Raw genomic sequence first — 17,425 nt, 5'->3', positions numbered from 1 at the left:
AGATTCAAAATAATTTATTCTAGGATGATGAGACAGCGATAAAAACTTCACTAACCTATTAAATTGTTTGGCACTGGGTAGCCGTAAATGGAGCGGGGGCAATGACTCCTTAGGTGATCCGGTGTCCGATAGTATACGAGTAATCCTCGACTGCAGATGTGGAATTAGGTTTGTGATGATTACATTTTAGAAGTAGGTAAAGGTAGTAAATACCACGTATAAAGTATAGTAATATATAAATATGGAAATTTAGTAGCATTTACGTTAGTGCATATTTTTATCTATCTTTACTCGTATTTTCTTTTTGATCTAAAAATGAAACTTTTGAACTGATCCTTTCATTCTATATTCTTTCGGATAAAAAAAAATCCAAATGGGTTTAGAACTGATGGAGCTATAAAGTAATAATCATAAAAACAATAGAATCAAATTAAGAACCTTTTCTTTTTTAAGTCGGTTGAAAATAAAATATTTTTCATTTTGGTTTTAAATTAGAATTATTTTTTCTTACATTATATAGATAGAGCATTGAATATAAAAATGAGTCAAAATTTTGTTAGAAAATTTTATGATCGGATGACAAAATCTTGAGATATACTTATTTTAAATCAAAACAAAACGCGCATACACATATGTTCATATTGCTTACAAAATAATATACACGTAGGTAATAATTATAAAAAAAATAGTGGTTATTTTCAATTATTTAAATATGAATACATATTTTATGTTTATACTTAGACATAAAGTAATGACTAACAATTAGCTTTATTACCAAACATTATGCACTGCCTATTTTTTTGTTTTAAATATATTCGTAACAATTTTACTGAGTAATAAATGTACATTATGCTATCTCTATTCCCGCACATAGAGATAAAAAAGTTTACCTGTTTTTGGAAAAGCATATGTATGGATACATAATATAACTATAATCTAAGTCTCTTTCATATGAACCACAAAATAGAATCATGAGAACTTAAATATGCACGTAATTGTCCATTCAATAATTATTGAGTAGTAAAAATATAGATGAGACGTGAAAATATTTTTGTTTTTTATTTAAATGTTCGATAAATAAAAATAATATATATTACTTCAACAATTATAGTATGAAATAAATAAATACTCGATGATGTATTATGTTACAAATTCTGTGTGGTATGAAACCCTAAAAGATGTTTTCCAATATCTGTTATGTAGAAGCTTTCAGACGAAGTTGTATTTGTACTTGACAAGCCTCCGCATTTAGTCCGCGATCAAATGATACACTAGTTGGTAATCGATATTTTGTTCAATAATGTACTATTCTTTATAGTGAAAAAATAAATACATAAAATAGTTGTTATAGGAGGGAGATTAGAGAAACTTCTTTCGTTTGTATGGTTGAATTTCTTCATAAGAAAAATATACAGATAGAATCGCCAACTCATCTATATATACTTGTAGTTGTTGACAGTTGTTGTTGGTTGTTGTAGTATATTAATTTTGTCATGATTGAAGTTCCTCTTTCCGAAGCAAAATATAAAATTTGTAGAGGTTGTTATCAGAAGGTTGCGTATTCAAATCACGTCGGGGTCACCAGTGTAGAGGTGTAGATGTGGGCTTGATGATATTTATATATATAGATTCAGAAGGAGTGAGAGAAAGAAAAATTTAGTACGAGATTGTATAATGAATTATATTTACAGTAAATAAATCCAGATATAATAAGTCGCGATACAAATTATAGTTACATAAAATTGCTAAGACAAGAAGATTGTCAAGAACGTCACTATTTACTTTTCTACAACTATGTAGGGTTGAAAGAGGTTGGTAGTCTACAAATTCATATATTAAACAGGTAATAAACTCGATTCATATTTTGGTAATAAAGAAACACGAGTAGATAATAAATTTATGAATGAATGAAAACTTTATTGTTTGTGGGGTAAACAAAGATACATTCGTAAATCAGTGTCCGTGACTACTCGTTTATAAATAATAATAATAAAATGTATAGGTAGGACGATTCAACGAGTGGGTTACTGAATTGGAAGTATAAACATCTCCATTTATCATTTTGTAGTGGTTTTAGAAGCTCACGTTTAGATTGATGATAATTTATAAAGAGAAGTAATGGAATTTCTTATGTTTATTGTTACTCGAATAACTCGAGGAAAACGCAAATATTAGTACGAGAGTAGGCAATTTGTTTACCAAACAAGGAAATATGTTTTGAAATATGTATTTGAAGCAATTGGGATGTATTGTTATTATCCGGCACGCGCACGGTAGTATTGTTTATGTAAGTATAAAAAAATTAAATAAATATATTAACGTGTTAATGTATACTTACATGCAAAAATGTTTATCCAAATTTGGAGTAATTCTCTGAAAAGAGTATTGTGAGAAAATGAGTTGTATGGTAAGTATCACTGTTTCCTCGTTATTTTTTTAATCGTGGCACGTTGTTTTTATAAAATTTAATATCTGGAATGTGTTCACGCTTAAATACTTCAAGTGAATACTTTATAAATTCAATATTATGATATTCTTTTTGAATCATAAAAAAATACCATTCACCCGTCCTTATCTTTAAATTTATTGGGCAGTTAGCTAACAAACTATAAAATCATAGGTTCTTAATTCGCCTAAATTTTTTATTATGAACGTGAACATTTTTATGAATGGAAATGTTATTCAAATAATTTTATTGAAATGAAATTTATACGTAGATATTTATATGAATATGAATGACCCATAATTTCTGTTCGTTGTTATAATCAGATTATATTTTAGCGCGTGCTTTTGCAGTTAGCAATAACCAAAACACAAAAGGCATGCGTCTATTTTTACATTTCCCGGTAGTCCGGCCTATTCGAGAAATACAAGTAACTACTGATAGTTATGTTTGTGGGTGTAGTTTTATTACTTTTCTAGGGGTTTTTTTTATGCAACTAAAAGGTCAAATGATCCATCACGTATGATCATAGGTCACTTATAAGGTAAATACTTTTTAAAGTACTATGGTGGCAAACAAGCTTACGGCCTGTCTTAAATGGTAACCGTAGTTTATGGATGCCTGTAACAACAGGATATCCCATGCGCGTGAATTATGTGTACCTACCCTTTTTGAAGGGGGAAAGGGATTGTTAGTAATGGGGGTTTAATTGTCCCAATATAAAATATACCCATATTCAGGTCGAACTCCCCGTTCGACCTGAAAACCATCATAATTGATGTATGATATATTGAGTTCGTCATGATGTGCCAGGTGACCTGCTTCAACCTTATCTATCAACCTCATAAAAAAAAGATTGAAAAATTTGTCATATTGGCTGACGTAAACTTTTTATTTATCTCTAAAAGAGATTTCTTCCAGTCAACCTAACTCAGTGGCTTAGGAAGTAGCATTTTTTTAAAAGAATCTAGGAAAATTTCGGCAGGAAGTTCATTCTACGTTTTGAATGTTCGCGAATATATGTCACATTATTGTGTAGTTACTTAATATAATTACTATTTTTTATAAATTCTATTGATCATTGACATTAAATTTATAAATATTTTGTAATGCCTGTACTAATTTTATTTATTAGAAAATAATATAGTTTGCCATTTGGTTGCACTCGTTTCTGCTAGCTGAGAGTTGTGGATTCGAATCTCGTCAGATCTGTCTAAAGTTGTATTTCATTAATTTACTAGATTTTTAGTTTCACAACATTAATTTTATCAACACTTCCGTGTGTTGTAAATGTGTAATTTCCTAATATGCACAATATGTTTCACGAAACCAAAATATTTTATCTATCATACAACTAGAGGTTATTTCATAGTGGTAAATCTGACATGAAATTAATGCCATTAAAGCCTAGGTACCTGATATAAATGCATTTTTATTCACAACAAATTATTTTAGATTGGTATGAACAAATTCTGTTGTAAAAATATATAAGCCAACTGGAAAAAGAGATACCTATGAGTATGAAAATATTGTAAGAGGGCCTAGCAAAGAAATATGTCTGATTAGAAGTACAGGTTCATAGTATAGAATAACGAATACGTAAGGTAATGTAATGTTAGGTGTAATAAAAAAAAATGCCATTTTATTATATTATGAAACGTTTAATAATATTAAAGCTAGTCAATTCAAAATTATTTACAACTTATTCCAATCAGTTCCGACTTCATTTTAGTCTTCTTAACAACTATCTATCGACATATACAACGTACCTTACCACCGATTCATAAATGCTCAGCACTATAACCGGAGTATAAAGGCTTGCGCAGACGACGGACAGTAATTTAGCGCAATTTAATTTTTTATAATAGAACACATTGAATTGTATGCACACGTATCTGTCCAAGTTACACGTAAGATTTTTTTCTACACATACTAAATGCCCGTAGTCTGCGCATGTCTTAAGAATATTTTCATGTACCCTATATAAAATTAAAAAGAGTAGCGTAGACTGCACAGACGATAAACAGTCCCCTGCTTAATGTTTTGTCTATCAAAATATAACGGTATTAACGAATAGGTGTCTATTCGAGGAAATTTGACTAAAATACAGAAGTTCGTAGCAGGTTCTCAATAAGCACAGTGGGAAATACTACTTTCTTTATCCGTGGAAATAACTTAGTCTGTGCAGTTTGTAAAAACGTAAACCGTCCGTGTGATAATTCAATGTACTTAATAGTTGGAAAAAATCTATATGTGTCTCATTTTTCGTTTATAAGACATTTTAAGAAAATGTATTTCCTATTAGTTCTGTATTTTAATTTATTAAAATTACAGACAATTTTACTATTTCTTTTGAATGTGTCTTGATGTTAACAAAGTGTTTATTTTTCTACAATATCATAAATTTTACATATTAATGAACTGCTATTCCTAATATAGGTTCCATACAATTAAAAAAAAAGTGCAAATTTTGTAATAATTTGGATAATAGTTTAGGTAAAGAGTTTAAGATTCGTCGCGAATATCAGATATAAATTATTTATGTGACAATTACAGTTTCATTTCCTCTTCTTCTTTCCTTACTTCAGTACCACTACTTTGTTTTTCATTATTATGTACAATTTTCTATACATCCACATGTTTAGTTTTCACAGCCCTTATTCTATGACTAGAAGATGACTAATATTTTATAAATAGTATAGAAATGTAGGTAACATAATAACATTATAACGTACTGTACGACAGCTGTTGTTTTGTATAAATAATGTAGCAAAGAGATTTCTAAACATTAGACAAGTTAGAAGTTGTAAATTTCATAAAAATCCTTTAAAAATTCTAATTATATTAGATTCGAAATGCATTAGGCCTGCAATTGTTTAAATCGTATTAATTATGATACAAGATTAGAGGTTGTCAGATTAATCTTAATAAGGTTTTTATTTTATTGTATTCCTGCTTTCTTATCCATATTTTTCCCCATTTGTATATTTTACTGGATTGACTAGTTATTAAATGTATTGTTAATTTTATTTTGTTGTATTGTAATAATTACCAAACCTCTGATCTTTTTCAAGGGCATCGTTTATACAATTAATTAGTAAATGTAATGAATCAAGCAACACTTATGTTACATCGGCTACATTTTATAAAAAGTGTATAATGTAGTAGAAAACTGATAAAAAGTACACAAGTAGGCCATGTTACATAGGTGATATCCATATTTCAGTACCATAGCGCAATTATAAAAAATAACTCATTTTTATAATTAAAGTTAATTCTGCATTATGTACATGTGTCACTTTTCAGAAATGCACTCCAATATTGAAATGTACCTAGAGGTAATTGGTTTACAATATTTTAATATATTTGATTCTTTTTATAAATATTTTTTTTATTAATATAACGAACCGTAGGTACATAATATTTTTGTAAACATTGAACTTTTGGCACTTAATATTAGATTGAGTAATGACATAGTATACTTTCATGACAACTGACACATACATACAGCAATTATTGTCAATATTTACTCAAACATTAAACATTTTATAATTGAACGATTTTAATATACAAAACAATTGATGCAGTTCTTAATATTTGACACAATACATTAATTAAAAATTGTACTATACTAGACTCGTTCGGGCGACATCAAACCGAAATAATGCATTGCGTTCTTACAGCTAACTTAAACTATCTACACTTAAACCTTTGGTGAGAGAGGACCGCCATTGTGATACACAAAAGTCATAATGTACTCGACGTTATGTCACAAGCGTCAAATTATAATATGTGGAATAGATTCGACGCGAAGGGAAGGCGAGCACGATAGTGAGCGACTGCATATAGGCGTGAGTTCATATGGCAGCGGAGAGCGGCGTGGGCGCGGCGAACCGAGCGGGCACGGGCAGGCAGGCGAGCCACATGGCGCCGGCGCCGGCGAGGCATCAGCGCGCTCGGTGTGCGGGCGCCGCGGGCGGTCAGGGCGCCGCCGCCGCCAGCGGGGGCCGCGTCGGCGTCGGCACGCGCGGGCACGCCACCACCGACCCGCTGCGGTTGCCTAGGTTGTTGTTGGCGGCTCCACCTGCAATAGTTCCTTATAGTGAGACACAGACCAGAGGGAGACTGTACAAAAGTCGATTGCTTGGGTACCTCTGTCCCATTCGTGTTTCTACCGTGAAGCAGTTGTATTTGCATGGCTGTGTTTCGGTTTGAAGGGTGGGATATGGCGTGAATTTACAGGGTACAGAATAACATCTGAGTCCTCAGGAATGGCAACGCATGGCGGGTATCATGGGCGAAACAGTATGTGTGTGTACTGTTATGTCCATGGTATTGCTCATGTCTATAGGCGATGGTTACCACTTTCCATCAGGTGGACCGTCAGCTTGTTTGCCATTGTAAGTCGTATAAAAAAAATAACAGTCATTACACAATATTACAATAATTATTTACACACTTATTAAAAAAAAAATTTAGTGCAAAAGAAAAAAAACAAAACACCTCAATAGCCAAAATATAATAAAAGATTTATAAGGCGTTTGACATTTTTATGAGACCTTTAATTTATATTAAACAAAATATTATTATATGTATATATATGTATGTTAACATTCCACTTAGGCACGGATGTTTTTCCACGCGTGATAAAAGGAGTAGTTATATTTTTACTCGTTTCTTAGCACTTGTACTTATAAATAATTATAACTTCTATGAGGTCAATTTATAACGACTGTTTTACCTATAAGTGAGCCGAGCATTTTTGTGACGGAGAATTTACGCGTGCGCTGCGGTGTCCGCACTTCTGCGAGGAGGCGATCAACGCAGCGGTAGAGATCGCCAGAGTTGTCAGCCACGCTCGCCTCGCTGAATAAGGCGCCATGCGCTGCGCTTACGGTTTGGCCCTCCTTTGTAGACACCTACGAAAAAAATATGGATATATTGTTAATTGAAACATTTATGCTTAATACAAGTTCTAATTAAAGTAATTATATTTAAATTATTGTGTATTTGTTCTTATCTGTTAACAACTTTATTTTCAAGATTAATTTTAAGAATATTTTGTATGTAAATTTCTTTGAAATCTTTACTTTGCAGATTAGTATTTCGTATTGTTAAAATTGACATAGCAAAGTTACCCCTATTCTCCTCTATTGAAGTTTCAAAATTCAACACGTCCACAAACTGGCAGGCATTCAATGGAAAACAAGAGCCCCAGAGATATGAATGTCTATGTTCGAATGGGTTCCAAGTGACTGTCTATTGTGGGAACTGGAAACTATCTGTTCGTTACCGTATAAATAGCTACATTATAACATTGTTCATACTAGTATTCTACTAACAGTGTCACACAGGCACTATTGTTTTCACAACTAACAGTGTCAGAAGTTTGAGGCCTGAAATCTCTCGTATCATATAACTCAGTTGATATTTACGGACAATGGCAGGCAAATAATGCATATATTTTTTTTACAAAACATACAACGCAAACGTGTTTATAACCAATGCATTATCATAATAGACTCTTTTATTATTAAACCTGGTCTGGCATTTAAAAAGATGATGGACATCTACCATCAGCATTACACTTCAAGTTTCTAAATAATCAAGGTCAATACAAATTGTAAATGTTTAAATATGAGTACTAAGAACTGTTGTATTTAGAGTTTTGCGTTTCAACTGAACGAAATTATCGCTGTCTGAGTGGATTATAATGTAAGTACCTAACTAGTGCAAGTTTTTAAGCAATTAATATTAACTGTAAATTTTCTTTTTAATAATAATATAATTCTTTACTAAGGTTACTAGGACTAGGATCCACTTTTTATATTTTACAAATTATTACAATTATATTATATTTTACAAATTAATTATAGCTGGATTCTTTCGATATGCAACACAACGCAATGGTTCATGTAGAAAGAATGCAGCCTATTTGTTAATATGGCGAGAACGCATCTGGGGCTGGCCCGTACTCTGCAGAGCGGTGACGCAGATCGTTTACGATTATCGATTACGTGTTTGGAAACGCTGTTTTTTGTTAGGTTCTGTCTAGGATTTGAATTTGGAAAAATGTTATTTTATAGTCGAATATTGCCATGTGGTCTCTGCATAGAATGTGTCACCCCATCCTTTTCCGCGGGTATCGTATGGGAAATTAATGTTCGAAGAATGGACAGCAGCGTTCCTCTTAAAACATTACCAAAAGCCTAACTGCAGTTGTCAACTCGATTGTTAAGCGTAGCAACTACTGGCAAAACCGGGGGGGAACTATATTCAGCAGTGGACAGTCAACGGCTAATATGATGATACCACAAATCTCGTGAAATTCTGATCTAAACTTAGAATCGATGGTAACTTTTAAAGTACTTTTAGGTATAAGTTTACTAACAAAATTGAGACAGCTCAGTTGGACAACGCTTGACTGCGATTCCAAGATCGAATCCTGTCTTCGTCGTTTGAATTTTAAAAAGTAATATTTGGATCATTTAAAAATAACCATTACTTGTTTCGTGCTTCGGAGACCACGTAAAGCTGTTTTGGATAAACCACGTCGAACGCTTTTGTGTATAACAAAAGCAGCCTAGAAACTTTTGACACTAGACTTTGGTATTCTTATATGAGTAGTAATAGTTTATTTACTTGTCGTAAGTGATCCAGGTCCGTCTTGTTTCCTAAGAGGGCGAGGGGCATGTTAGCAGGCGTGCTGGCCGGCGTGTGTGCTGGACTACCGTTGGTGGGAGTCCTCTTCAGCGCCTCTAGTACTTGTGTTGCATATTCAAAACTATTGCGGTCTGTTACTGCGTATACTAGCAAGCAAGCATCTGCCCATTGAATCTGTAACAAGATTAGATAAGCGATGTTATTAAACTCATCTTAAATAAAATTTATCAATAATTTACATATTTTGATTACGTTTATTGAATTATAAATATATTTCCTAATTAAAATGTTGAATATTTTAGACATAATTAAAAACCAACCTATAAATGTTTAAATGTTTGGCTTTTTACTTTACATTTCCTGATAATTATATAATGTTTGTTTATTTAAATGTTTAGACTCGGTCAGGTAATTTTTGATAGCTGAATGTTATAACTTGAAAAAAGTAATAATATTTCTCCTAAAAATACTGGACAGGACACTTCGGATAAAAGACTAGACAGTAGAGAAGTATGTGTGTGATTAATTACTGCGTCGGAGCCAACATTCCGTGTTAAAATTAGCTGTACGAACGATTCACTGGCTCACCCACGCGGTGGGACAACTTCTGATTAGCATCAGTCATTGTGAATACGCAATGAAGTAAGATTCGCTAAACCACGACAAACACAACAAACCTTGGAACCGTAATCCCGGACGAGGACAAAAATACTCCAAGAATTTGATGAATGGCCGTTTGAGCACGAAAGTCCCAAGTATTTTTATATTTGTTACTACGCACAGTTTAATTTGAATACGTTATAAATCATGATTATGATGAGTTTATAAAATTGTCAAAATGTGACCAACTCGCAATAACGAAGTTCCGTGGTTATGATTGATCATTTTGTCTTTGTGTTGAAAATAATTTTACCGTTACCACAGCAATTTCAGATTTTATATTGATAAACTCTGTTTAATATAATTAATATGAGTAGAAGTTAAACTCACAACCGATACTAAGTTTTTAAATTTTAATTAAATATGTGGATAAAATGAAATAAAATTAATATCAAGGATACTGATTGATATTGATAAATTAATAATAAAAGGTATTTATAAAAAAAATTACTATTTTAATGAAAAAGTAAAAAAAAAAAACAAAAACACTGTGAAATTGAATATCTTCTCATTTGAACTCAGTTGGTTTCGTATGTGTTATTCAAGGAATAAATAATACATAAACTGTATGAATATTATATTGACGACTGTTAATTTGAAACACGGTTAAGATAAACAGGAAAACTTTGAAATAATGATATCCAAAGTAAAGATACTCATGAAAGTAATTTGTAAGATAAATTTGCCTCTCAGAGGTTGTACAAATATTCTACTTCATTAGTAAATGTGATTGAAATACAGACTTTTACGACAATACTGTATTATGTACTGATTAACATATTTATGTCAAGATTTATAAAATAGTAACAAAACTTCATAATTTTATTATCTTCGATTAAAATTTTATTGTCATTGAAAGCGCTTTCTCCACTTCTGTTGCAATATGTTTTTTTTTTTATTTGAAAATTACGCAGTAAATTCAAGTAGGTTGGTAATAATTCAAAATTATAGTTTTACATTTAACCTACAATAACTAGTCACATTAAATTTCGTGTGTGTCATAAAACAGTGTACGGAAAACAAAGTTAGATTGAAAAGTAAAAACTGTATACTCATTAAGTCTGACATATCTAGGCTTCATAAAAAACAAGGAAAAGTATTGTATTTAATGTTGTTTTGTATATTTTGAACTAACTTAATGTCTGGTGTTACTCGAAAAATATTAGAATAGGCTAGGGTTGAACTCAAACAATATAATAGATTTTATAATATTTTACCCCGGTGTACTTATTGACTGTTAAGGTTGAATGTATGTTATAAATCTATTATATTTTGATCAAGTTCAGATAAAAACATACTAACATATAAGGTCTTATGTACCTATTATACCTACTGTAACAACTAATCTGTACCATGTGGCATGCAAATAAATATAAATACTATATATAAGAAAAATACAATACATAGAATACTATCGACTATTATTATTTTTGTGTATTAATTAAATCAGTAAATATTGGTCATATTATAGTATATTATATTAATAAATATAACAAAATAATCTTTATAATCCCTAGCTGTTACCATCTTATTTAACATTTTTCTTTAAAATATGCGCTATATTTCTTGTAATGTAAATATATGTGGCCAAAAAAAGTTGGCAACCCTAGAAGAAACTGAAATGAGTATAGAGTAATTGAACGTGTTTTAAAGGTTACACCGCAGCGGTGCTACTGTAAACAGAAATGAGTCACAGTGCACGCGCTTGCAGGTCACTGGATCGTCTCGAGCCACATTTTCATCTAATATTATATTTGCAACGATTAACCTATTTGTTCTAACATAAAACGAGTTCAGTCTACGTTTAATAACGTATTTTGTTTGCGGAAGGGCACACCGCGATCGTATATTTGATTTATTGTCTAGGGCGTAAGAGTACGTGAAATTACATGTAACTTTGGCGTTTATTTATTATTTCGAACTCATTCTTAAGTAGATTGAGATCATCTGAGGTTTGTTTGTTGTTATAGGGTTATATAATTTATCCGCTGCAATATTAATAAAATTTAAAGGTTTTGGCTGATTGATGTACTTCGTGTTAAAACTGTGTGAATATGCTTGTTTGCCATTCTAAGACGCATAAAAAAAGAATATGCCACATTTGTTTATTCACACATATTTAAAATTTATAAATACTTAACCACCACAATAGTAGAAATGTTTCAGGTTACGCTCATTTCAAACTTACAATTATTCATTAAACAAAACAAATGATTGTGAATTAATTTAATGAACAAAAACTGGAAAATATGCGAATATATGCTTGTTTTCTAGTGTTGGCTGTAAAGATAAATAAAATGAAATAAATAATTAGTAATATCAACCTTGATGTTACTGTTACATCGCAGACATCCCTAATCCCTTGGTGATTTAATAAACATTATTGTTTAACCAGCAGAGGTCGTCCCATGGGCATTTAAAAGTCGTATATCTACGTAAATATTTGTGAAAATAAGAATTTTTGATTGTGGCAAGGTCTGTTCAGCTACATTAACCTACATTTTATTATATGGCCTAGTATTAATCCCTAATCTTTGAAACTGAGAACGGTCAAAGCGAAGGTTGTAAGTTTACGAGTATATAAAACGTTAGAACAATTTTTTTATGGTCCGCGAGTTACCACAAAATGTGATACGATTACGTATGTATGATAAAGGACTAGAGACTTTATGTAAAGTTTCTATGTATTCTTGCTGCCAAGCAGCTGTGGTGGGTAAGGTAGGTCAGTGAAATGATTGAGAACGGAGGCATCACTGACTGTTGTGCATGATGCTGTAGGTACATTAATGTCTAAAGGCTACTGTGACTATATAAGTGAGTATTTCAAGTTTATGAAATTAGAAGTTTCTTACATTCTACTATATTTGGGTATATATATTATATGATATGATATAATATGATTGATGACAACAAATAATTTATGAATAATTTACCTGTTCAGCTGGAAATTTGTCGGAGTTGGAGCCAGAGACGTCAATTACTTCTAATTCCACCGGTGTTCCATTTATGGGTACCGTTTGTCTATACAAAAGATCTGCAGGAATAAAAAAAATATAAGACATTAAATCTTTTCAATAATAAAAATATTTTTAATAATATGTTAATATAAATGGAATAAATCTAATCAAACAATTTGTTGAAAAAAGGAAAATTTGTGGTTGTAAAACATTTAATAATTTAATTATTTGCTAATAAACTTTTTATGCATTCTGTTTATTACTTAAACAAGGTTTGATGACCTACGCAGCACTTTTGTAAACATGTGATGTTTTCAACAGATTATATGATGAAGATTATAATCCCCTATATTATTAACTATCATGTAATGACAGATTTATAGAAATATTTTTTACGTAAGCTAAACTGACCTGTATTGGAGTGATATTCTCCGATGTATCTCCTAGTTAGGTAACGCACAATCAGCGCTGTAACAAAGAAGACAGATTTATTTTTAAATCTTTATAATAACAACTTTAAAAGCATTATTCATACACTATGAAAGCTCTTTAATAGTAACAAGCATTTTGTATATTCCAGTAAACCCACCAATATCAAGAATGGCAGCTGTCCGCCTCGTAAAAAAGTTTATTATTGTTTTTAATATGCTAAAATTATGCATGTCCTGGAATTTTTAAGTTCGAGAAAATGTCTGTTGATTAGTAGATTCGCATTAAAGAGTACACATGAAACACGTGTAAATAAATAGTTTTGCAATGAGTGTAACTAGTTGTTATAAGTACGTTATTCAATATAAATGTCTATGGTTCTAAGAGTTTTGCTTTTTTAAAACGTTCTTTTTTCAAAGTAAGTATCTATAAGGAGTTTTTCTTTAATGACCAGTATTATTACTGATCAATTCTTCGTCGAGTTTTTTATGATAATACATGCAGCAATAATAGCATATAGACAAATAACATGTTTACTTTACAAATTAAGAACCTATCTATCTAAGAGGAGTTTTCTTTTTAATGACAAATTTTATTACCAGTCACTTTGTCGAGATTTATTTTGTGATAATACACATAGATAGACGTATGACCTGGATAGTGCACTAGTGACCGAGTTAGCTGATTTGTAGTTTGTAGTACAAACTCGTGAACAGATTGATTGATTGATGGGTAATTCAGTATAGTAGATTGGAATGTTAAATAAAATATAGTGTTCAATAAAGATTACGTGATCCATCGGTATGTGGCGGGTGAGTTGCAATTATTTACACAAACCGGCTAGTTTTTAAACTAGAATTGTTATAAAAACTAGGATTAGTGCAAAATACAGACAACTTATGGATCTGGAACTACACATACAACTAGAACATCCAAATTCGGGCTGATTTAGGGTTTCTTCTAAACTCTTCCAATAATAGGTTATTGAACTAGAGTTCTCATTTTATTTAATAAAGTCGTGTGCTGAAAATCTGCTCTGTGATATGTATTCGTTTTTATTTTAACACGATAGCGAATAAAGATGTTTTCAGTGTTTTTGTATCGCTGTGGCAAAAAAGTCATCACTATCTACTATAATCCATTACAACTTGACTATTCTTTTACTTTGACATAACAGTAACACCTTAGATTATAAGTAACAGATACGTAAATAACACAAAGATTTGTTGACTAAAATTGACTACTAATATTATTAATACACCTTTATTAAATCATGTTACGTATACATTATTGGAAATTCAATTAAATTTAAAAATAGCTTTACAATGTTATCGGAAGGTCCTACGGGTTCTATTGATTTCCTCGTTACTAGTTTATTTGGTTTCTCCTGTTTGAATGGCTGACTCACAGCACGTTAATTAAATGTAAAAAAAAATACAAATAGAAATATGAACAAAAATAAAAAATATTTAGAGCAACCTTATTTTTTTTTTTATAAAAAGTAACGCAAGGGAAATAAGATAAAAGTTTTTGGCGGCTTATGAAACCAATTAGATTATGACAGATTCTTGTGAATTTGGGTCGCAAGACGAAATAACCGGAGAGATGAAATTTCGCAAAAACATTATACGAATGGACAATGTTAGACAATGTTTATGTATTAGGTGTATTTTTGTATGTTTTCTTACCGGACTTGCCAACTCTTGAACTGCCGATGACGGCAATGCGCACTCGCGGTAGGCTCGCGCGTTCGTCTCTCATGATTTTGACTGATTGCCTTATTTTCTGAAACAACAAAAGAAAAAACATTAAGTATATATGTATATTTTTCAGACTATGATCAGAAATGGACAGATAACGGCTGATAGATGATAATGATAGTTTTCAATACATTTTATCAAACTAAATTAATGTGTAAATTAAAATGTGAGTATTTATTTAGTAATTACCCACTGTCGTATACTTTAAGATTTTATTGCTAAAACGTAGTAAATAATAGTTTACATCTAAGCGTACTATTATTTGTTATTTTATTATTATTTTTTTATTATATTTTATTAATTTCGCAATGTTGTTGATCACATAAAATTGAAAACTGTGTTTAAAATTTACGTTAGCCATAGAACGGGAAACAAACACGATCAACTGAGGTTTATTTGCGATATCCGCCCACAGTTTTAATGCGTATCTACATTCGTATTTGCTTTACGTATAATACACCGAATTCCACTTTTTTCAATCTTCTAATTTTACTTCCTATTTAACAGGCTTTGCATTAATATTACATCTAAATTATTTTCTGAATCAAATAAATTTGATTACAGCAACAGTTAATGGTTAAATACTTGGCTACTTTTACTAAATTCTTTCATAAGTTCATATTATAAAAGAAATATTTTGATTATTTAGTACACATATAATTATTAGTTGAGAGAGTTCCAAATGGTAAATAACAACGAGATAAAGTCTCGTCCCGTCTCTAGTTGGCGAGCCACAGTTTCATTCATTAGTCGCACTCTGTTATGACGTCCATTGCGAAAATACGTCACATGAATCATTTATGTTATTTGTGGATTAATTTAGTTATAACAATTTCATAATATGCTCGTAGTGATAAAAGATATGATATCTTTGAAGTGATTTATCACCTGAAATATTTCGTAAATTCTAGACTAAATATTTCAAAGTTACTGCCATGCCAAAGAGTATCTGATGTATTATTAGGTTTAGTCGTGATGATGCAGTATGAATGAACCTTTAGCATAATTTTAATAGTGTTTTAATTGTACTTTGATCTGGGTATATAAAACACTATAATCTCCTATGACATAACCACAAATTTTCTATTGACGCAAAAGCGAGGCGTACGGTTCATAACGCAAAATTTTTTGAACTGTTTACGTATTATGTGTCTATTAATATTTTCTTTCAAACTAAAATGTTTATTTCCTTTCGGTAACTTTATATCATGCGACTAAGATTAATATGAATGATAAAGTTCGTAAATAACAAACACGTTGATAGCCCGCCTGAGATATAGTCAACTGATATAAAAACCTGAAGCTTGAAACATAAAATGTGCATATGTGTACGGCCTAGAAATGCTTATTAATTTTATAAATGTGACCGTGAGTTTTACCATTTAGCGCCTTAATCAAACGCTAAGGAATATGGTGTATACGTACTGTAATAGATAGAGAAGGACACAGGCTACTTTTTATCCTGGTCTGTGAACATACTCCAGTCACCTGGACGAAGTGAAGCTAAAACAATTCACATATAAAATTCTCCAGTATAGTATTTATGATACATTTTTATGTAACTTGTTAATCGTTACAAAATAACTATTCACATATTTTCACAAGCATTCCGTTATACTAAATGACTTTAGATGATTGGCACGTAGATAGATCATGTATGTAATGGATTAAACGAGATTAATGTTGGTGATTCGTTTTTGATATATTACAACTAAAATATACAGGCCAAGACGCGGCCGGCCACTAGTCATAAATGAAAACGGTCCAATCTATTTAAATATATGCAAACTAATAATAATATAATGACCATTAATTTCTTCAAGGACAAAAAAAATCCGACTAATTGATGTTCTCTGTATTTAATTTTTATATACATATAAATATTTTACTGCGACATGAGGGTAACGAGGCGAGAGGAATTATATATTTAGAGCAAAATCCTGCGTCAGCGCCTACACTAATGGTTGAATAACCCTGTAAATGAAAAACATTCTCTCGTCAATACGACGTATTCATACCGTAGGTAGGTCCTTGTTGACAACAACGTTATGTCGATGAGATAGTTTGTGGATGTTTGATTTATGTAATTATTACTTTAATTGACCTATTACGACACCGGTATTTGTTGTATTTGTTTGTTGTGATAGTTGTTTAATATATTTAAATAAAATAAAGAAAAAATATTAAGTAGAAAAATCCAAATGTACTTTTCCTTTCTTTGTAGTTTCCTTTTAGTCCATTAAGTATACTATAAAACATCATACTACTTGAAATTGTATCTCATTGATATTTTGGTCAAGGTTTTCTTATCCTGGTCCGTCAAGCCTTAAGCCTTAAGGCCAGGGGAGAGCCATGCACCCTTAATGCGTCTTTTCCTTTACTGCCCTCCGGGATTTTAATTAGAAAGTGTTTTCAAATATAATTAAGATACGTAAATAAATTTATATTATAATTACGCATCTTAATTGTATTATTATATTTATATTATTATGAAGATATTGACTCTGAAATTA

General features: G+C 31.1%; 1 protein-coding gene across 1 annotated transcript in view; it reads right to left on the bottom strand.

Moving 5' to 3' along the window:
- Positions 1-4,083: 4,083 nt before the first annotated feature.
- LOC113516885 (ras-related and estrogen-regulated growth inhibitor-like) overlaps positions 4,084-17,425 on the bottom strand; it is a 29,427-nt gene continuing 16,085 nt past the window's right edge. Inside the window, exons 2-7 of the mRNA XM_026901375.3 lie at positions 14,841-14,937; positions 13,135-13,191; positions 12,700-12,800; positions 9,086-9,280; positions 7,185-7,362; positions 4,084-6,527 (exon numbers count right to left, since the gene is read on the bottom strand). Coding sequence (XP_026757176.1) covers positions 6,424-6,527; positions 7,185-7,362; positions 9,086-9,280; positions 12,700-12,800; positions 13,135-13,191; positions 14,841-14,913 — 708 coding nt within the window. The 5' untranslated portion in view covers positions 14,914-14,937 and the 3' untranslated portion in view covers positions 4,084-6,423. The remainder of the gene's footprint in view (positions 6,528-7,184; positions 7,363-9,085; positions 9,281-12,699; positions 12,801-13,134; positions 13,192-14,840; positions 14,938-17,425) is intronic.

Source organism: Galleria mellonella, unplaced genomic scaffold (assembly GCF_026898425.1).
Source record: "Galleria mellonella isolate WM207_F2 unplaced genomic scaffold, CSIRO_AGI_GalMel_v1 utg93, whole genome shotgun sequence".
In the NCBI taxonomy this organism is placed as follows: Eukaryota; Metazoa; Arthropoda; class Insecta; order Lepidoptera; family Pyralidae; genus Galleria; species Galleria mellonella.
This window is presented reverse-complemented; position numbering and strand designations above follow the sequence as displayed.